Source organism: Talpa europaea (genome assembly GCF_964194135.1).
Source record: "Talpa europaea genome assembly, chromosome: 11".
Taxonomy (NCBI): domain Eukaryota; kingdom Metazoa; phylum Chordata; class Mammalia; order Eulipotyphla; family Talpidae; genus Talpa; species Talpa europaea.
In genome coordinates this window covers 69794180-69811549 of record NC_140078.1, presented here as the reverse complement: position 1 = coordinate 69811549, position 17370 = coordinate 69794180, and the positions used below count along the sequence as shown (strand labels likewise).

The 17370-nt window shown below is 37.7% G+C and overlaps 1 protein-coding gene across 1 annotated transcript in view; it reads left to right on the top strand.

Moving 5' to 3' along the window:
• DOCK3 (dedicator of cytokinesis 3) overlaps positions 1–17370 on the top strand; it is a gene marked incomplete at both ends in the record, with an annotated part of 286944 nt that overhangs the window by 41351 nt on the left and 228223 nt on the right. The window contains 2 exons of the mRNA XM_084248035.1: positions 479–562; positions 14549–14589. Of these exons, the coding sequence (XP_084104161.1) occupies positions 479–562; positions 14549–14589 (125 nt within the window). The remainder of the gene's footprint in view (positions 1–478; positions 563–14548; positions 14590–17370) is intronic.

Genomic DNA, 17370 nt, shown 5'->3' with positions numbered 1-17370 from the left:
GATTATGGCTTTGTAGTATAGTTTGAAGTCTGGGAGTGTGATGCCTCCATTCCCTTCTTTTTTTTTCAGGAGAGCTTTGGCTATTCGGGGTTTTTTGTGATTCCATATGAATTTCATCAATAATTGTTCTATTTCTTTGAAGAATGGCATTGAAATTTTGATTGGAATAGCATTGAATCTGTATATTGCTTTTGGTAGGATGGCCATTTTAATAATGTTTATTCTTCCAATCCATGAGCAGGGGATGTCTTTCCATTTCTTTGTGTCTTCTTCTATTTCTTTTAACAGTGTTTTATAGTTTACTTTGTATAGGTCCTTTACCTCTTTTGTTAGATTTATTCCCAAGTATTTGATTTTTTTTTGTTTTGATAATAAAAGGGATGGTTTTTTTGATTTCTTCTTCTTCAGATTTATTGTTTGTGTATAGGAAGGCTACTGACTTTAAAATGCTAATTAATGTTTATGTTTGTTTTTCTAGTGATATGCAGCTTTCGAGGATCTGTCCCTCAAGGGTTGGTCTTAGAAATAGGAGAAACAGTCCAGATTCTTGAAAAATGTGAAGGTGAGTATGGATTTATAAAGCACAGAAGAGTGATTATTTCAGGCAGTATATTTATTTTGTAGTAATAGGTTATAAGCAACCATTTTGATACCATAATTGATTGCATTGTGGTATCAGTATAAAATCTTTTCTAATCTTTGTACAGCACAAAGCTATACACTCTTTGGCTCTAATTTACAAGCAACAATTAAATATGATTTTTACATACTATGTCAAATTATTGTTTTTATTTTCTCATTCAGATTGGCTCCATTTATGCTTAGCTGCATTTTGATAGAATTGAATTATAATCAGTTCATTTGTGTGTTTCTGTCTGATTGACTGCACATGATATAATTAAAATGAGGTAGTAGTGTGCTCAAGTGAAATTTGACTTGACTACCATCCTCTTTTTTTGACACGTATGGGCATTTCTAAGATTCATGTATTAATCAAAATATCATGTTCTTCAAAATCATGCACTTGTATCAATAAGATACATTGTCTTTACCAGGACAGGGGGTGGGGAGAGGAGCAGAGAAGATTTTATAAATATTTGGTATTGGACTGCCATGAAAAAGGAGGAGCTCAACAGGCTTTAGAGATTGATGGATATTTAAAGTATTTAGAAATTGTTTTGTGGCAGCAGTCAGATGGCCTCAGACTATTGCTTGATGTTGGTTGGTTAATGTCACTTTCCCTACCGTAAGTAATGCGAGAATCTGATTGTTTCAAGAGACCATTCAAGTCATTAACCTGTCTTCATTACATCACCTCTAAGACAGAATTCCACTGACTTCACTGGCTGGATTCATGCTTCTAAATGAAAGGATGACAAAAATTCTCTGGCTTCAATATTGAAATACTACTTGTTGCTTATGACATATGGTCTGTGCTATAAGATTCATGCCAGTTATCACAGTGCATCTGTTTGAAGATTTGTTGTCTGCATGTTTCTCTGAAACAATCTTATGTCCTGCCCTACTATCTAGATTCATGGTCCATAGTTTGCTTTGACTTTCGGGTCATGTATGGTCTTACTGTCCATAGCCTCTGCAGCGCGGGTTTGATTCCGGCCGGCCAGGGAGATTCCCACATGGTGCGGCAGACCTCTCCTGTTGCTCCCGCTGCTCCCCTCAGCAGTGTCTTTGGTCCACTGCCTATTCTGCTCCCCGCTCTGTCTCTGGTGAATTCTCTCACCCTCCCGCGCCTCTGACCTGTATCCCAGTTCTTGTATAAATAAATAAATAAATCTTAAAAAAAATTTAATGTCAGATTTAATGAGGCTTCAATACTCCTTTAAAAAAAAAAGCAGAATCTTATATTTAAAGAGATCTAAATAATATAAATATTTATTATTGTAGTTTGTTATCAGAATGAATTTAAATACTCCCATAATTATTTCATTTTCAGAGGCAGAAAATAAATAATTTATTCAGTGAGTGAGGCTATCAGTGAGTATACCAGGTCAGTTAGGTTAAGTCATCTAGAAATCTCCTGGCTTCATTTTCTAATTTTTGATTTCTACTTAGTATAACCAGTTAGTTTATTTTGTGGCAGTGTTCCATTTGTTTAAATTTTTAACTTTGGGTTTTCTTTTCTTATCTTGTCTCACTGTCATATAGTAACAATCAGTATCAGCATCAGCGAAAGGGTGACTTTCTGATACACACACAGAAATGAAAGTTGTTTTGTTATTACTAATGTTAATGAAAAATTTGAGTTGGTTGAGTCATTATTGTCTTCTGTTGAACTTTGTTGGGTAAATATTTTCTGCCACTTTGTAATGACAGTTAAAAATTTGTTTTATGAGATTATATGGATAATAAAAATTTGCATCTTTCTGGTAAGAAAGATTTTTTGGTAACTATGCAATTACATATATGTGAAAATTGTCACAGGATACTTAGTGGACATTTGCATAACATAGTTCAAAACATTAAACAGTGTTAATTTTAAATGCCTTTAGCAGATTTTCCATTATTCTTATACATTAAGCTAATGTTTATTTTTATTTTTTAAAATTTATACAAAAACTGGGGTACAGACAGATGTGTGGGAACGTGAGAGGATTCACCAGAGACAAAGTGGGGAACAGCATAGGCAGACTGATGAAATACACTGCTGAGGGGAGCAGCAGGCGAGACAGGAGAGGTCTGCTGCACCATGTGGGTTGCTTCCCAGCTGGCTGGGATCGAACCCGCGCTGCAGAGGCTGCAGATAGTTTCACAGTGCTGTGCTCAAATGCCTCTACCTCAAACATTAAGGTAATGTTTGAAAGTAAGAGTTTTATTTACCCATGATGTTTCAGGCAGCAGTAATAGTTATTAATACATTCATTATTTCAGATAATCATAAGGTTATTTCAAAATAACCTCATGAGATATTACTGTCTCCATATTTAGTTGAAGAAACTAAGCGGTTGAAAAGAACATAGGTGGTTCTGGCAGAAAGAGGATTTTGCTATTCTGCCATGAGTATTAAGTTTTTGGAATTCATTGAGACCTGGATTTGGACAAACCACGATCCACATTCATTTCTAAAATATATTGGGTTGTGTGGGGCTTGCTTTAGGTTACTTTTATTTATTTATTTATTTTTTTTTTTTTAGATAATAAATTTTATTGTTATATTCCCCATACAATTGCAGCCCCCCCATTCTGACCCCAATCCCTCCCCTCCCGCCCCCGCCCCCCTAAAAGTGTCTCTGGTTCATAGTTTTTTGTTGATTTTGATTTTCACTTTCTTACAGTTATTCATTTTCCTGGTCCCTTATTTAAGTTTTCTAGACTCCTGCTATGAGTGAGACCATCCGGTATTTTTCTTTTTCTTTTTGGCTTATTTCGCTGAGCATGATCCCTTCCAGCGCCATCCATGTTGCTGCAAATTGCATGTGTTTATCTTTTTTGAATGCTGAGTAATATTCCATGGTATATATGTACCACATCTTCTTGATCCAGTCATCTATTTTTGGGCATTTGGGTTGTTTCCAAAGCTTAGCTATTGTAAACAGTGCTGCTATAAACATAGGGGTGCAGGTGTTCTTTGGAATTGATGTTTCTGTGTCCTTTGGGTAAATACCTAGGAGTGGAATTGCTGGATCTTATGGAAGCTCTATGTTTAGTAGGTCCAGAAATCTCCACACAGCTTTCCACAGTGGTTGGACCAGTTTACACTCCCACCAACAGTGCAGAAGAGTTCCTTTTTCTCCACACCCTCGCCAACATTTGTTGTTGCTAGTTTTTTTAATATGTGCCATTCTCACTGGTGTAAGATGGTATCTCATGGTAGTTTTGATTTGCATTTCCCTGATTACAAGTGACATTGAACATTTTTTCATATGCCTGTTGGCCATTTGCATTTCCTCTTCAGAGAAGTTTCTTTTTAGCTCTTCTGCCCATTTTTTGATTGGATTATTTTCTTTGTTGTTGAGTCTCATCAGCTCTTTGCAGATTTTTGTGATCAGTCCTTTATCATTAGTGTTGTGTGCAAAAATGTTCTCCCAGTTGGTGGGGTTTCTCTTTGTTTTTGTTATTGTCTCTTTTGCTGTGCAGAAGCTCTTTAATTTGATGTAGTCCCAGCTGTTTATCTTTGCCTTCACTATCACTGCTTTGGGTGATGTGTCTGTAAAGATGTCTTTGATGTGCAAATCATGTAGTGTTTCGCCTATATTTCCTTCTATATATTTTATGGTTTCAGGTCTTATGTCTAGTTCTTTAATCCATTTTGAGTTGATTTTTGTGTATGGTGTGAGGTAGTGGTCAAGCTTCATTCTTTTGCATGTAGCGACCCAGTTTTCCCAGCACCATTTATTGAACAAACTTTCTTTGCTCCAATGCATAGTCTTTGCTCCTTTGTCAAAGATTAGTTGACCATAAATCTGTGGGTTTATTTCTGGATTTTCTATTCGATTCCATTGGTCTGTATGTCTGTTCTTGTTCCAATACCATGCAGTTTTGATGATTATGGTTTTGTAGTATAGTTTGAAGTCTGGGAGTGTGATGCCTCCATTCCCTTCTTTTTTTTTCAGGAGAGCTTTGGCTATTCGGGGTTTTTTGTGATTCCATATGAATTTCATCAATAATTGTTCTATTTCTTTGAAGAATGACATTGAAATTTTGATTGGAATAGCATTGAATCTGTATATTGCTTTTGGAAGGATGGCCATTTTAATAATGTTTATTCTTCCAATCCATGAGCAGGGGATGTCTTTCCATTTCTTTGTGTCTTCTTCTATTTCTTTTAACAGTGTTTTATAGTTTTCTTTGTATAGGTCCTTTACCTCTTTTGTTAGATTTATTCCCAAATATTTTATTTTTTTTTGTTTCAATAACAAAAGGGATGTTTTTTTTGATTTCTTCTTCTTCAGATTTATTGTTTGTGTATAGGAAGGCTACTGACTTTTGCGTGTTGATTTTGTATCCTGCCACTTTACTGAACTGATTGATGAGTTGAATTAGTTTTTCTGTGGAGTTTTTGGGGTTCTCTATGTATAATATCATATCGTCTGTAAATAGTGATAGTTTGACTTCTTCTTTTCCTATTTGGATTCCTTGGATGTCTTTCTCTTGTCTTATTGCTCTGGCTAGGACTTCCAGTATTATATTGAAAAGCAGTGGTGAGAGTGGACATCCTTGTCTTGTTCCAGATCTTAATGGAATTGCTTTCAGCTTTTCACCATTGAGAATGATACTGGCTGTTGGCTTGTCATAGATGGCCTTTATGATGTTGAGGTATGTTCCTTGTATCCCAAGAATTCCAAGGGCTTTTATCATGAATGGGTGTTGCACTTTGTCGAAAGCTTTTTCAGCATCTATTGATATTATCATATGGTTTTTATATTTCTTTTTGTTGATGTGTTGGATAACGTTGATTGATTTTCGGATATTAAACCATCCTTGTGTCCCTGGAATGAATCCTACTTGGTCGTGGTGAATTATCTTATGGATACATTGTTGGATTCTGATAGCTAAAATTTTATTGAGGATTTTTGCATCAGTGTTCATTAGGGAGATTGGCCTGTAGTTTTCCTTTTTTGTGTTGTCCTTGTTCGGTTTTGGTATTAGTGTAATGTTGGCTTCATAGAACGTGTTTGGTATTGTCCCTTCCTTCTCAATTTTTTGGAAGAGTTTGTGAAGGATGGGCACTAATTCGTCTCTGAATGTTTGGTAGAATTCATTTGTAAATCCATCAGGTCCTGGGCTTTTGTTTTGGGGGAGGTTTTTGATTACCATTTCAATTTCGCTAATTGTAATTGGACTGTTTAGGTGTTCTATTTCTTCTTTATCTAGCTTTGGGTGATTGTAGAGTTGTAGGAATTTGTCCATCTCCTCTAGATTGTTAAACTTGTTTCCATATAACTGTTCATAGTAGTTACTGATTATTCTTTTGATTTCTGCTGTGTCCGTTGTGATTTCTCCTCTTTCATTGATGATCCTGTTTATTTGTGCTTTCTCCCTTTTTTCCTTTGTGAGCCTGGCTAGGGGTTTGTCTATTTTATTGATTTTTTCAAAGAACCAGCTCTTGGTTTCATTGATCTTTTGGATTGTTTTTTTAGTTTCAATTTCATTTATTTCTGCTTTGGTTTTTATTATTTCTTTTCTTCTACTGGTTTTGGGGTTTTCTTGTTGTTCTTTTTCTAGATCTTTGAGCTTCCAGATTAGGTTGTTTCTTTGAGTTCTTTCTTGTTTCTTGATGTGAGCTTCTATTGCTATATATTTTCCTCTTATTACTGCTTTTGCTGCATCCCATACATTTAGGATATTGGTGTCCTCCTTGTCGTTCAATTCAAAAAATTTTTTAATTTCTTCTTTGATCTCCTCATTAGTCCAGTGGTCTTCCAGTAGTGTGGTTTTTAATCTCCATGAGGTAGGAAAGTTCCTTGCCTTCTTTTTATGGTTTATTTCTAGTTTGATGCCTTAATGGTCAGAAAAGATGGTTGATATGATTTCAATCTTGGTGTATCTGTTGATGTTTGTCTTGTGCCCCTGTATGTAATCGATCCTGGAGAATGATCCATGTGTGCTTGAGAAAAATGTATACTCCGTTTTTTTTGGGTTTAGTGTTCTATAGATGTCTGTTAAGCCCAATTGCTCTAGGTCCTTATTTAGAGCTTTGGTTTCTTTACCTATTTTTTGTCTTGTTGATCTATCCATTGTTGATAGTGGTGTGTTGAAGTCTCCCACTACGTATGTGTTTTCTCTGATGTCTGTTTTCAGGGAGGACAACAGTTGTCTGATATATTTTGGTGCTCCTTCGTTTGGTGAGTATATGTTAATGAGTGTTATTTCTTCTTGAAGTATTGTCCCCTTGATCATAATGTAGTGACCATTGGGGTCTCTTTTTATCTTTTTGAGTTTGAAATCTGTTTTATCTGATATAAGTATAGCTGTTCCTGCTTTCTTTTTTGGTCCATTTGCTTGTAGGATTGTTTTCCATCCTTTAACTTTGAGCCTATTTTTATCTTTTGTAGCTAAATGTGTTTCCTGGAGACAGCAAAAGGTTGGGTTTTGTTTCTTAATCCAGGCTGCAACTCTGTGTCTTTTTATTGAAGAGTTTAGTCCATTTACATTTAGAGTTAATATTGATATGTTAACATCTGTATTTGCCATTGTGTTTGTCTTTCCTTTGATATTATTTATTTATTCTTTTAATAACTTTTTTTTTTTTTTTGGCCTTCTTTCATTGTTATTCGTCCCTCTGAGGTTCTGGCTTTAGGACTCCTTGTAGTATTTTTTGGATCGGGGGTTTAGTTGTAATGAAATTCTGGAGTTTCTGTTTGTCTGGGAAGGTCCATATTCTTTCTTCAAAGAGGAAGGAGAGCTTTGTGGGATAGAGTATTCTTGGTTGGCATCTGTTTTCTTGGAGTCTGTTGACTATGTCCCTCCACTCTCTCCTTGCCTGTAGTGTTTCTTCGGAGAAGTCTGATGTCAGCCTGATTGGTTTTCCTTTGAATGTTATCTGTTTCTTCCCTCTTGACAGCTTCATTATTTTTTCCTTGTCCTGGATTCTTGGGAGCTTTACTATTATGTGTCTTGCTGTATTTTTCCTTTCGTCATGGAAGTTTGGTGTTCTTCTTGCTTCTTGCATATCAATTTTCAGCTCCTTCTTCACATTTGGGAAGTTCTCTTCAATTATCTCTTTGAATATTTTCTCTCTTCCTACTTCTCTCTCCTCTCCTTCTGGTATTCCTATAACTCTTATATTTCCTTTCCTCATGGAGTCAGATAGTTCCCGAAGTCTTTCTTCATTGTTTTTCCTTCATACTTCTCTTTCCTTTTCTGTTTTGGTTCTTTTTATTTCTGTGTCTTCAAGAGTACTTATTCGTTCTTCCATTTCATCTATTCTGCTTTCATTGCTTTTCCCAGAATTCTTTAGTTCTTCCATTAATTCTTTGATCTCCTGCATTTCTTTTAATTCCCTCTTTAGGGACTCAATTTCATTCTTCTGATCGTTGATTATTTTTCCCTTATCATTGTTTTCCTTTATGACTTCTGTCAGTTTTTTAATCACGGCAATTTTAAATTCTCTTTCTGGAAGGCTCAGAAGTTCTTCCAAGTTACTGTCGTTGCAATCTGGGGGCTGGTTTTCTTTTTGTGGTGTGCTTTTTCTCTGGGGAGTTGCTAGGTTGTGTGTGGTTCTTCTACTCCCTACTGTCTGTTTTCTAATTTGCCGTATGCGTTGGGACACTATGTTGTTGGGACTGGCCGGCATCTTGGGGGGCTTCTCTGCTCCCCTCTGGTTCCTCCAGGAGTCATCTGTCAGTTTCAAGCAGTCTTTACTGGAGAAAGGTCCCTGTTCTAAAATGCCGATGTGGGGACACACTCCCCTGTGTGCCTGGTCTGCCGCGGCGGTGGGTTCCTGCTCCCCCTCTGGCCTTGGACTCCAGGCCAGAGGGGGTCTGGCGTGGGCGAACTTCCCCCGCTCACCTCTGGCTCCTGAGGAAGCCTTCTGCAGGTAGTCTTTACTGAAGAAATGTTCCTGTTCTAAAATGGTGACGTGGGACACACTCCCTGCGTGTCCGGTCTCAGGCACACTCTTCTGCGCGCCTGGTCTGCCCCGGCTGTGGGTGCTCGCTCCCCCTGTGGGCTCAGACTACTGGTCAGAAGGGGCCCGGCGTGGGCTAACTCCCCCGCTGGCCACTGGCTCCTTCAGGAGCCTCTGCTGGTTTCAAGTCGCTAGGTGGCGCCAGAGATCTCTCCTAGAGCCCTTGGGGAGCTGATTTTCCACCCCGTGGGACAGGGAACAGAGCGGGGATGGTAGGGTACACCTCAACGGCTTTGGGGTGCTGTGTCTGCCTTGTGCCCCACCGTCGTGGGGAACCCACGCCCCTAATTTCGTGCCCCGGGTCTCAGTTCCAAAGCCCTCAGTTCCAGGACGCGGGCTGTAGCCCAGTTCAGTGGCGCGGGAATGGCGCCTTTTGAATCCCGCTCCCGTGCCTGGGCCCCTGGTTCCTGCTCACTCAGGGAGGGCCTCCACGCGTCTCCCCGCAAGCCTAGGTCGCAGGCGCGGGGACCTGGGCAGCTGCTATCCGATCTGGATCCGTGTCTGCTTTCAACTGCACTGCTTTTCAGCGCATCCCGATTCCGATCCGCGCAGCTTATCCGCGCAATCCCGATCCCAATCCGCGTCTGCTTTTCCAGCAAAGCGCAAGCTTACCGGGCGGCCGGGGCTGTGTGCTGGTGCTGGCCTCCTCCTGGGGGGCGGGGCTCTCTTTAATGGCGCCGGGAGCTCACCTCCGCAGCGGATCCTGCAGGGGTCTCCGCAGCTCCCGTTCACGGGGTGTGGTGGCTGAAATAGTTCCTTTCCACTCACAGTCCCGCTTGCTGCGTAGTTTGTTCTTGTTGGTCGTTTTAGTTTGTTTTTTTTTTTTTCCTCCTCTCTGCTGGTCGGAGAGTGCCGACTCTGTGGGCGGGGGAGGGGAGCAGGGTTCTGCGCTTTCCTCCCTTCTGGTCCTCTTTTATGGCAACTTTCTTCTTCGGGCAGTTTGCTGGAGTCACCCGTTTATCTTCCGTGTCCCAGTTCTCACTGGGACCTGCCGCTTTTCCTCCCTATTAACTTTTTTTAATGGGAGATCTTACTCTCAGCGTCTCCTCGCAGCCATGTTGCTCCGCCCCTCTGCTTTAGGTTACTTTTAATAAGTGAATGAATGAACACTTAACAATTAGAGGTTTTCTACAATTGGACAGTTGAGCACCAGAGATTTTAAATGTTTCTGGTTACCAGGAAAGTTTTCTTTCATGGAATATTATGTGAGCATTTGTTAAATTACTAAGAAATGAGTTTGAAGTTTTGTGTAGATATGTTTGCCTCCTTCAGGGCCTTGGAGATGGCCTGTCAGATAGGCAGAGGGTTGTATTTTTTTTTTTTTTTGGTAGTTTTGTGTATGTATTTGAAACCAAGGGGGGTTCAGAGTGATGTCTTTCTCACATGGTTTTGATGCATTACCATAGATACCTTAAGCTGTTCTTCCCCATGTATTCTCAAATCTTACCTATTCATTGCCATTTCTAGTCTACCTTCCTCTGGATATACCGTTATCTCATTTGCTGATCCTCTTTCTTCTTGGTAGAAGTTTCGAGGTTTATTTCTTTTGTTTTTCAGTTGTGTTAATGTTGGCTTATAACATTATGTAGGTTTTAGATAGGTACAGCATTATAGTTTGACATTTGTATATATTGTGATCCCACCAGAGGTCTAGTTTCCATTCACTACCATACAATTATGGTAGTGAATTCACTACCACTTTTTTTTTTTTTTTTATAGAGGCATGTTTTATTTATTTATTTATTTGTTTGTTTGTTTGCTTGTTTATACATGCACTGGGTACAGTCAGAAGCGCGGGAGGGTGAGAGAATTCACAAGAGCCAGAGCGGGGAGCACAGCAGGCGGAAGGACCAAAGTACACTGCTGAGGGGAGCAGCGGGCGGCAGTAGAGGTCTGCGCGCCATGTGGGACCCTCCTCTGGTGGCCGGGGAGCAGCCGGGGATCGAACCGGCGGCGCAGAGGCCACAGGCAGCTTCGCAACTCAGCGCTCAACCGCTGCGCCACCGGGGAGGCCCTCACTACCACTATTTTTTAAAAAACTATTGTACATTGTGTTACGGGATGGAAAAGAATTGTGCTTGCCACCTATCTGCTTCTACTTCTGTGTTGCTGTTAGTCAGGAGTTGGGAGTGGGGGTAAATAAACTTGCTCCGGTCACCCCCTTTGTCAAGAATATGTTACACCTTTGAAATAAAGTTTGACACTTCTTGTTGAAGGGTACTTTTTGTTTGGTGCTTTTGATCTGGCTTGATTGGTTTGCACCCAGATCTTTGTAAAGGACTGCTGATTGTTTACTGTCACATGGCCTGATCTATATAGAGACTTCATTCTTTTGGGTTAACACTGCCGATACTGTTCTGAAGACTCTTTCAGTAGCAATTCTAAGTGTGCTGTTGGTTCTTTTCGATAGTATAGCTTCACTTGCATTGGGTGACTGGCAAGGACATTCCAATAGTCTAAGTAATGCTAAAGTGATATTCAGCAGTGTTTGTGATGATAGGCGTTAAAACACCTAGTGCAGGACTAGTGACTACTATTTTTTTTGTCTAAATGTTTAAATAATTGTAGTTTTCAAATGAATTAACCTTTAACATACAATTAATCTCTACACACAAGATCCAGAATATTTCCTCAATGTCTTTCCTCTTATTAGTTTGTATTTCTCTTCTTATTGAATCTTTTTCTAGCCTTAATGGAATTAAATTTGTTTTAAAGTTTCCTTTTAAAGAAACAATATCAGGGCTTTAAAAATTTTTATAAAGGGCCTCCCCCGGTGGCACAGCGGTTGAGCGCTGGGCTGCGAGGCTGCCTGCAGCCTCTGCAGCGCCGGTTCATTCCCCGGCTGCCAGCGAGGGTCCCACAAAAAATAAATAAATAAATAAATAAATAAATAAATAAAATTTTTATACAGAATAAGGTTAGTACAACCAATCTTGGTGGGTATAAGCCAGAGTTAAGTTGATAGATGTAAACCTTTACACTTTTCTCCTTTACATGGTAAGTACTTACTGAGCATGCTACATTAGTGATGGTGAGCACACACACATGCTAGTGTGCTTCCTTCCTACTTCTGTGAAAATTATGTAGGGTTCTCAGTGTCAAATTTTGTACATTAATTGCATTTAAACAAAGTATAGTGATACTTAAGTTTTATAATCTTTGAAAGTGTAATGAATCCCCGTCTTTCTAAAATCTACCATTTGATTCTTGCTCTTTAATGTGCTTATATTTGATTTAAAAAATCTTTGTTTCTAAATTTTTTTCATCTCCTTTGTGGACTAGTTGTTTAAATAGAATATACTTTGAATAGCTCCTAAAGTGTAAAATCCATAGTCATTTCAGTATAAAATAAAATTTAGCTTTAATTACTACCTTAATCTTCAATCATAGTTTATAATATGTCATTTTTTGAGTCCAGTTTAATATATTTTTGCTCTTTTTTTTGGTTACTATATTTTTATTTGACTTTTTTTTTTCATTTTTTATATATTTTACAACATACTTCCTTTTTGTACACTGTATGCTTTCTCCTCTCAGGTGTAGTCCCCGTATAATTCCCACCACCAATTCACTAGTGCACCATAATTCCTTGTACCCTTCCTTCCCCTGGATTTTTTTTTTTAATACAAGCACTGGGTACAGTCAGAAGCGAGGAAGGGTGAGAAAATTCACCAGAGCCAGAGAGAGGAGCAGAACAGACAGACTGACGAAATACACTGCTGAGGGGAGCAGCGGGCGCTGCAGGAGAGGTCTGCGTGCCATGTGGGACCCTCACCAACTGGCTGGGGATCAAAACCAGCGCTGCAGCAGAGGCTGCACTCCTGCTGGGCCACCAGGGAGGCCTCCTCCCCTGTTTTGATCCCTTTCCCTCCCCCTTCCCTGCAGGGTATCTCTGATTTATGGTTGCCTGTTAATTTTGTTTTTTAATTTATTTTATTTTTCCTGATCCCTTATGTGGTGTCCCCACATTCCTCCTATAAGTGAAACCATTCCATATTTCTCTTTTTTCTTTTCACTTATTTCACTGAGCATAATCCCTTCCACCTCCATCCATGTTGCTGCTAATGACGTAAGTTTATCTTTTTTGATTGCTGAGTAATATTCCATTGTTTTCATATACCACACTTCTAGAACCGGTCATCTATTTTTGAGCATTCGGGTTGTTAATGTATCTTACCTATTGTAAATAGTGCTGCAATAAACATAGGAGTTCAGGTATCCTTTTGAATTAATGTTTTTGTGTCCTTTGGGTAGATTCCTAGAAGTGGAATTGCTGGGTCATATGAAAGCTCCATTTTTAGTAGTTCTAGGAACCTCCACACAGCTTTCCATAGTGGTTGGACCAGTTTGCATTCCCACCAGCAATGTAGGAGAGTTCCTTTTTCTCCACATCCTCACCAACCAACGTTTGTTGCTTCCTGTTTTTTGAATATGAGCCATTCTCACTGGTGTAAGGTGGTATCTCATTGTTGTTTTGATTTGCATTTCCCTACTTACAGTGATGTTGAACATTTTTTCATATGCTTGTTGTCCATTTGCATTTCTTCCTTGGAGAAGTGTCTTTTTAGCTTTTTTGCCCATTTTTTGACTCGGTTGTTTACTTTGTTTTGGTTGCCTCATGTCAGCTCTTTGTAGATCTTTGTGATCAGTCCTTTATCAGTAGTATTGTGTTCAAAAATTTTCTCCTAGTCAATTTAATTTGGGGATACTTGGCATCTTAGTAATACTCTCATTTCCTTTAACCTGCTTTGATTTCCCCTGTTCTGTTCTTTTTAGGGGTTGTTAATTTTCTAGTTTTTTTTTTTTTTACCATGAATGTGGGGCTTTTTATTTTCAAGATTATCATAGGACTGAGGATAAGGGGATATGTGCAATAGGGCAAGTTAAAAAGATAATTGTTTTTACCAAGGTTTACATTTCTTGAATAAATGTCCTTTCTATGTTTTCAAATCTTTGGTTCATTTCTAGAACTCTAGAAAAGTGTAGATTTTGACAGTTTTGCCACTGTTCTCATTGCTTTTGTTGAGGTGATGTTTTTTGACAATCTTTACTCTGTGATACCTACTGATATTATTCTCTATTCTGTTTCTTAAGATACTATAAAGTGTCATGTTGGTATTTTTGTGAGCAATAAAAGAAATGGAGATTCATGAAAATTGAGTTACTCAAATTTTATGATCTCGGTTGTACTAAACAGAAGCAAGAATTACTTTGTGTGTTAGGGTTTTGAGGGGAGAAAAAGTTGATTCTTCATGGAATTAAGAACAGTAAATCCTCAATTAATACCAATCATTGTAATAATCTCACTGTTCTTTTCTTCATCTTCTATCTTGAAGTAGAACTCTTGGCTTCCCCTCATTATTTAAGCTATTTCCTCTTAAACCCAAGAAGAGAAACTATAGTGAAACTCTGGGGGGAAAAAAGATTGGAATTGAGAAAAGTTGGCAATAAAAATTTCTTTATCAGAAAAATATTTTTTTGTTATTATTGCTGTATGAATGTTGAGAGGAAATAATTGAAGCAAAGACATCAGTTTTAGCAGCTAGGGAAGCCAAGAAATGAGATAGTGTTGGTTATTACATGGGTAATTGAGTGAGACTAAAAACCAAAGGCTGGACTGTATTCCCTGTCTACATCAAAAAAGCTGTAAAATTTGGGAATTTTCCTGCCTGTGAAACTTTCATCTGGAATTTTTTGTGGATTTGAATTACATGTCCTTTGAGGTCTTCTCTAATACTGTGTTTTTACTCACTTGAAAGAGCTTTGTGCCTTTTGCTCAAAATTGGGAATGTTGTATTTATTGTAGGTCTGTTCCTTTTGGAGTATACTGTTCATAACAAAGTCACATTTTCTGATGTGCTTTTACTAGAAAGTTTTGCATTCATTTATCTTTCTTCTCCCTATCTCTTACAGAAAATGACAACAATAGATTTTAATTACCCTTTGTATGCTTTGTTTTAGGTTGGTACAGAGGAGTTTCAACAAAAAAGCCAAATATAAAGGTAATGAAAAGTTCATTGTTACCTTTTATACTTTTTGCCTAGTATTTATGTTTAATATAAAAACAATTTTATCAATCTTTAATCTTTCGCAAAAGTCACACTTTATAGAACTATCAGACTCTGCTGTTTTAGCAGTATTAGAGTTTTTAAAAGGATAGAAAATACATGTATGGTCATAGCTATAAAGTTTACTTTAAAAAAGTCTATTTAGGGGGCCTCCCCGGTGGCACAGTGGTTGAGCACTGGGTTGCAAAGCTGCCCACAGCCTCTGCAGCATCAGTTCAATCCCTGGCTGCTCCCCGGCCACCGGAGGAGGGTCCCACATGGCGCACAGACCTCGTCCTGCCGCCCGCTGCTCCCCTCAGCAGTGTACTTTGGTCCTCCCAGTGCTTGTATAAATAAATAAATAAATTATAAAAAAAAAGTCTAGGGTATTTCATATTTTTCCTTCAAATATTTGACAGAAATTGAATTGATTTATCATAGTCTATTCCTGTGGAACCATGTAATTAGTTAGATGAATTTATTTCTAAAATAGAAAAAAAAATCCATAGATGTTTTGCTTGAATTGGAATATGGTGTGCAGAACACAAAATGCTATTTTGACCTATTGTTGCATATCTCAAAACTTTAGCTTTTACTTCGGCCAGGAAGGAGAGTCTAAGACAGTGACTTTTTACTGGCACCAGAGAATTGATCTTACCCTTCTTCAGCCTCTGGGCCGTCCCTCTCTCTGACCGTTAAACTTTATCTTCCTAATAGAGTTGAGCCTTGGGAGTTCAATTCCTTACTTAGAATAAAGAAGCTTGGTTTTCTGTGTCAAAAAATAAATAAATAAAATAAAATAAAATAAAAAATAGAAAACACTTTCCAATAATATTCAATTAAATATGTCTGTTCACCATAACTTTCTCTTAAAATATGAATTTTAAACAATATATAGTGCAGAGTAATTTTATGAACGAGTTTAGTTTTATTCTGTTATTAGTAGTAATTTGTTCAAACAATAGGAACATTCTTCAGTAACACATTTGAAAAAACTATGCTTACTCTTTCATATCATTAATATTGTTAGCTTAATCATCAAACTGTTTTGCTTTTATTGTATAGGAAAATGTCAAAATTATATTATTAAAATATTTTTTACCAAAATAATTATTTTCATAAAGAAAATTGTTTATATTTACAACCATTCCTTTATAAAAAGACATTATCTTCAAATTGAATTCCTCATAGCCAGGGCTTTTCATTTGTGGCACTGCTGGCATTTTGGGTCAGATAGTTCTTTTGGGGGGGAGCTATCTTGTGAGTTGTAAGATATTTAAGCAGCATATATGACTTCCTCTCACTTGATTTTAGTAACACTCCCCCCTCACCCCCCCCCCCACACTGTGATAATGAAAAATGTCTGCAGACATTGCTAAAGGTCTGGGTGTTTTTGGTGGTTGTGCTAAAATTGCCTCTGGTGGAGAATCAAAATTTATAGGTAACTTTTCCTTGTATTTCTATTAAAAATTTTTTTATTGAAGGAACATTACATTACAATTTCAGGTGTACATCATTATAAACCAGCGTCTGTGTATGCTACATTAGGTTCATCATTGAAAGTTCAGTTCTGTTCTTTACAGTTGCAGGTGTTATTTCCATTTCAGGAATGCCTAGGTGGAAATAATTTCTACATATATTTTATGAGTGTTTTTGTCTTGTTTTAAAATTGTCTAAAAGTTTGAACTTAAATTAGTTAAGTCCTACAAATTATTGGAAAGCTGTCATTTATGTTTTATTTTCAGTAATATTGGTGATCTTGGCCACCCCACACCTTACTTCTGATACTAGTGTTTGAGGATCAATGTGGAGACAATGGTCGCTAAAATTCTTGTATGTTTGTTATTAAATTCATGCACTGTGTGCCATTTGAAAACCTTTCTTGCTTTGTTTTCTAAAATATTGAATTTATGTTGTAAAGTTTTTCATCTTTTAAAGAAAGGTGAATTGAGTTTGGAAGGCAGTTAATTTGCTTATACTTCAGCTTGATCCTTAGAGTTTGTGGAGTATGCCTAGAGTAACCTTTAGTGTAGGTTTATTTGACTTTATTCTTAATACACAACCTTACTAGATCTTTATTGAAAGATTCGTGTGTTCACTGAGTTCTTCCACTCTGGTTGATTAGGACTTGAATGTGTACCAATCTTATGTGTGCTCCAGGAATATTTCAGCATATAACTGCTCATTAGTTGTTCTTTTCCTGGCCTCCTGGAATTTGACTTGATGCAATTATAGCTTAGTTTTCAGCCAAATCCTCAAGGGAATCTCTACGAAAAAGTCTGTACTTCTTTCTCTTTATAATTTCTTTCTTTTCTATGCTCCACAAAATCCAGCATTCTCAGCCTTCTCCTACTAATGCTTGACTTTTAATCTTAGCAGCAATGCCTTGTTCTTTGCTGTCCCTTTCTGATTGATAAAGGCCTTTAGGCAAAAAGAATTGGAAAATTGTATGACTCACCTCATTTGTTTCCCTTTTCCCGGAGATCATATTCACATTTACTGTCTGAAAACAGATATTTCATAGATTTTTGTTGTGGTTTTTAGTTGCTTTGGACAGAGAACAGATCCTGGGTTTTTTTTTTTTTTGGTTAGATTTTGCATTTTTGAGATAATTACAGTTTCATATGCATTTATAATAAATAATATAAAGGATACCCTTTACCATTGATAACATCTTGGAAAACTTGAGTACAATATCAAAACCAAGGTATTGACATTAATGCAATGACAACACAA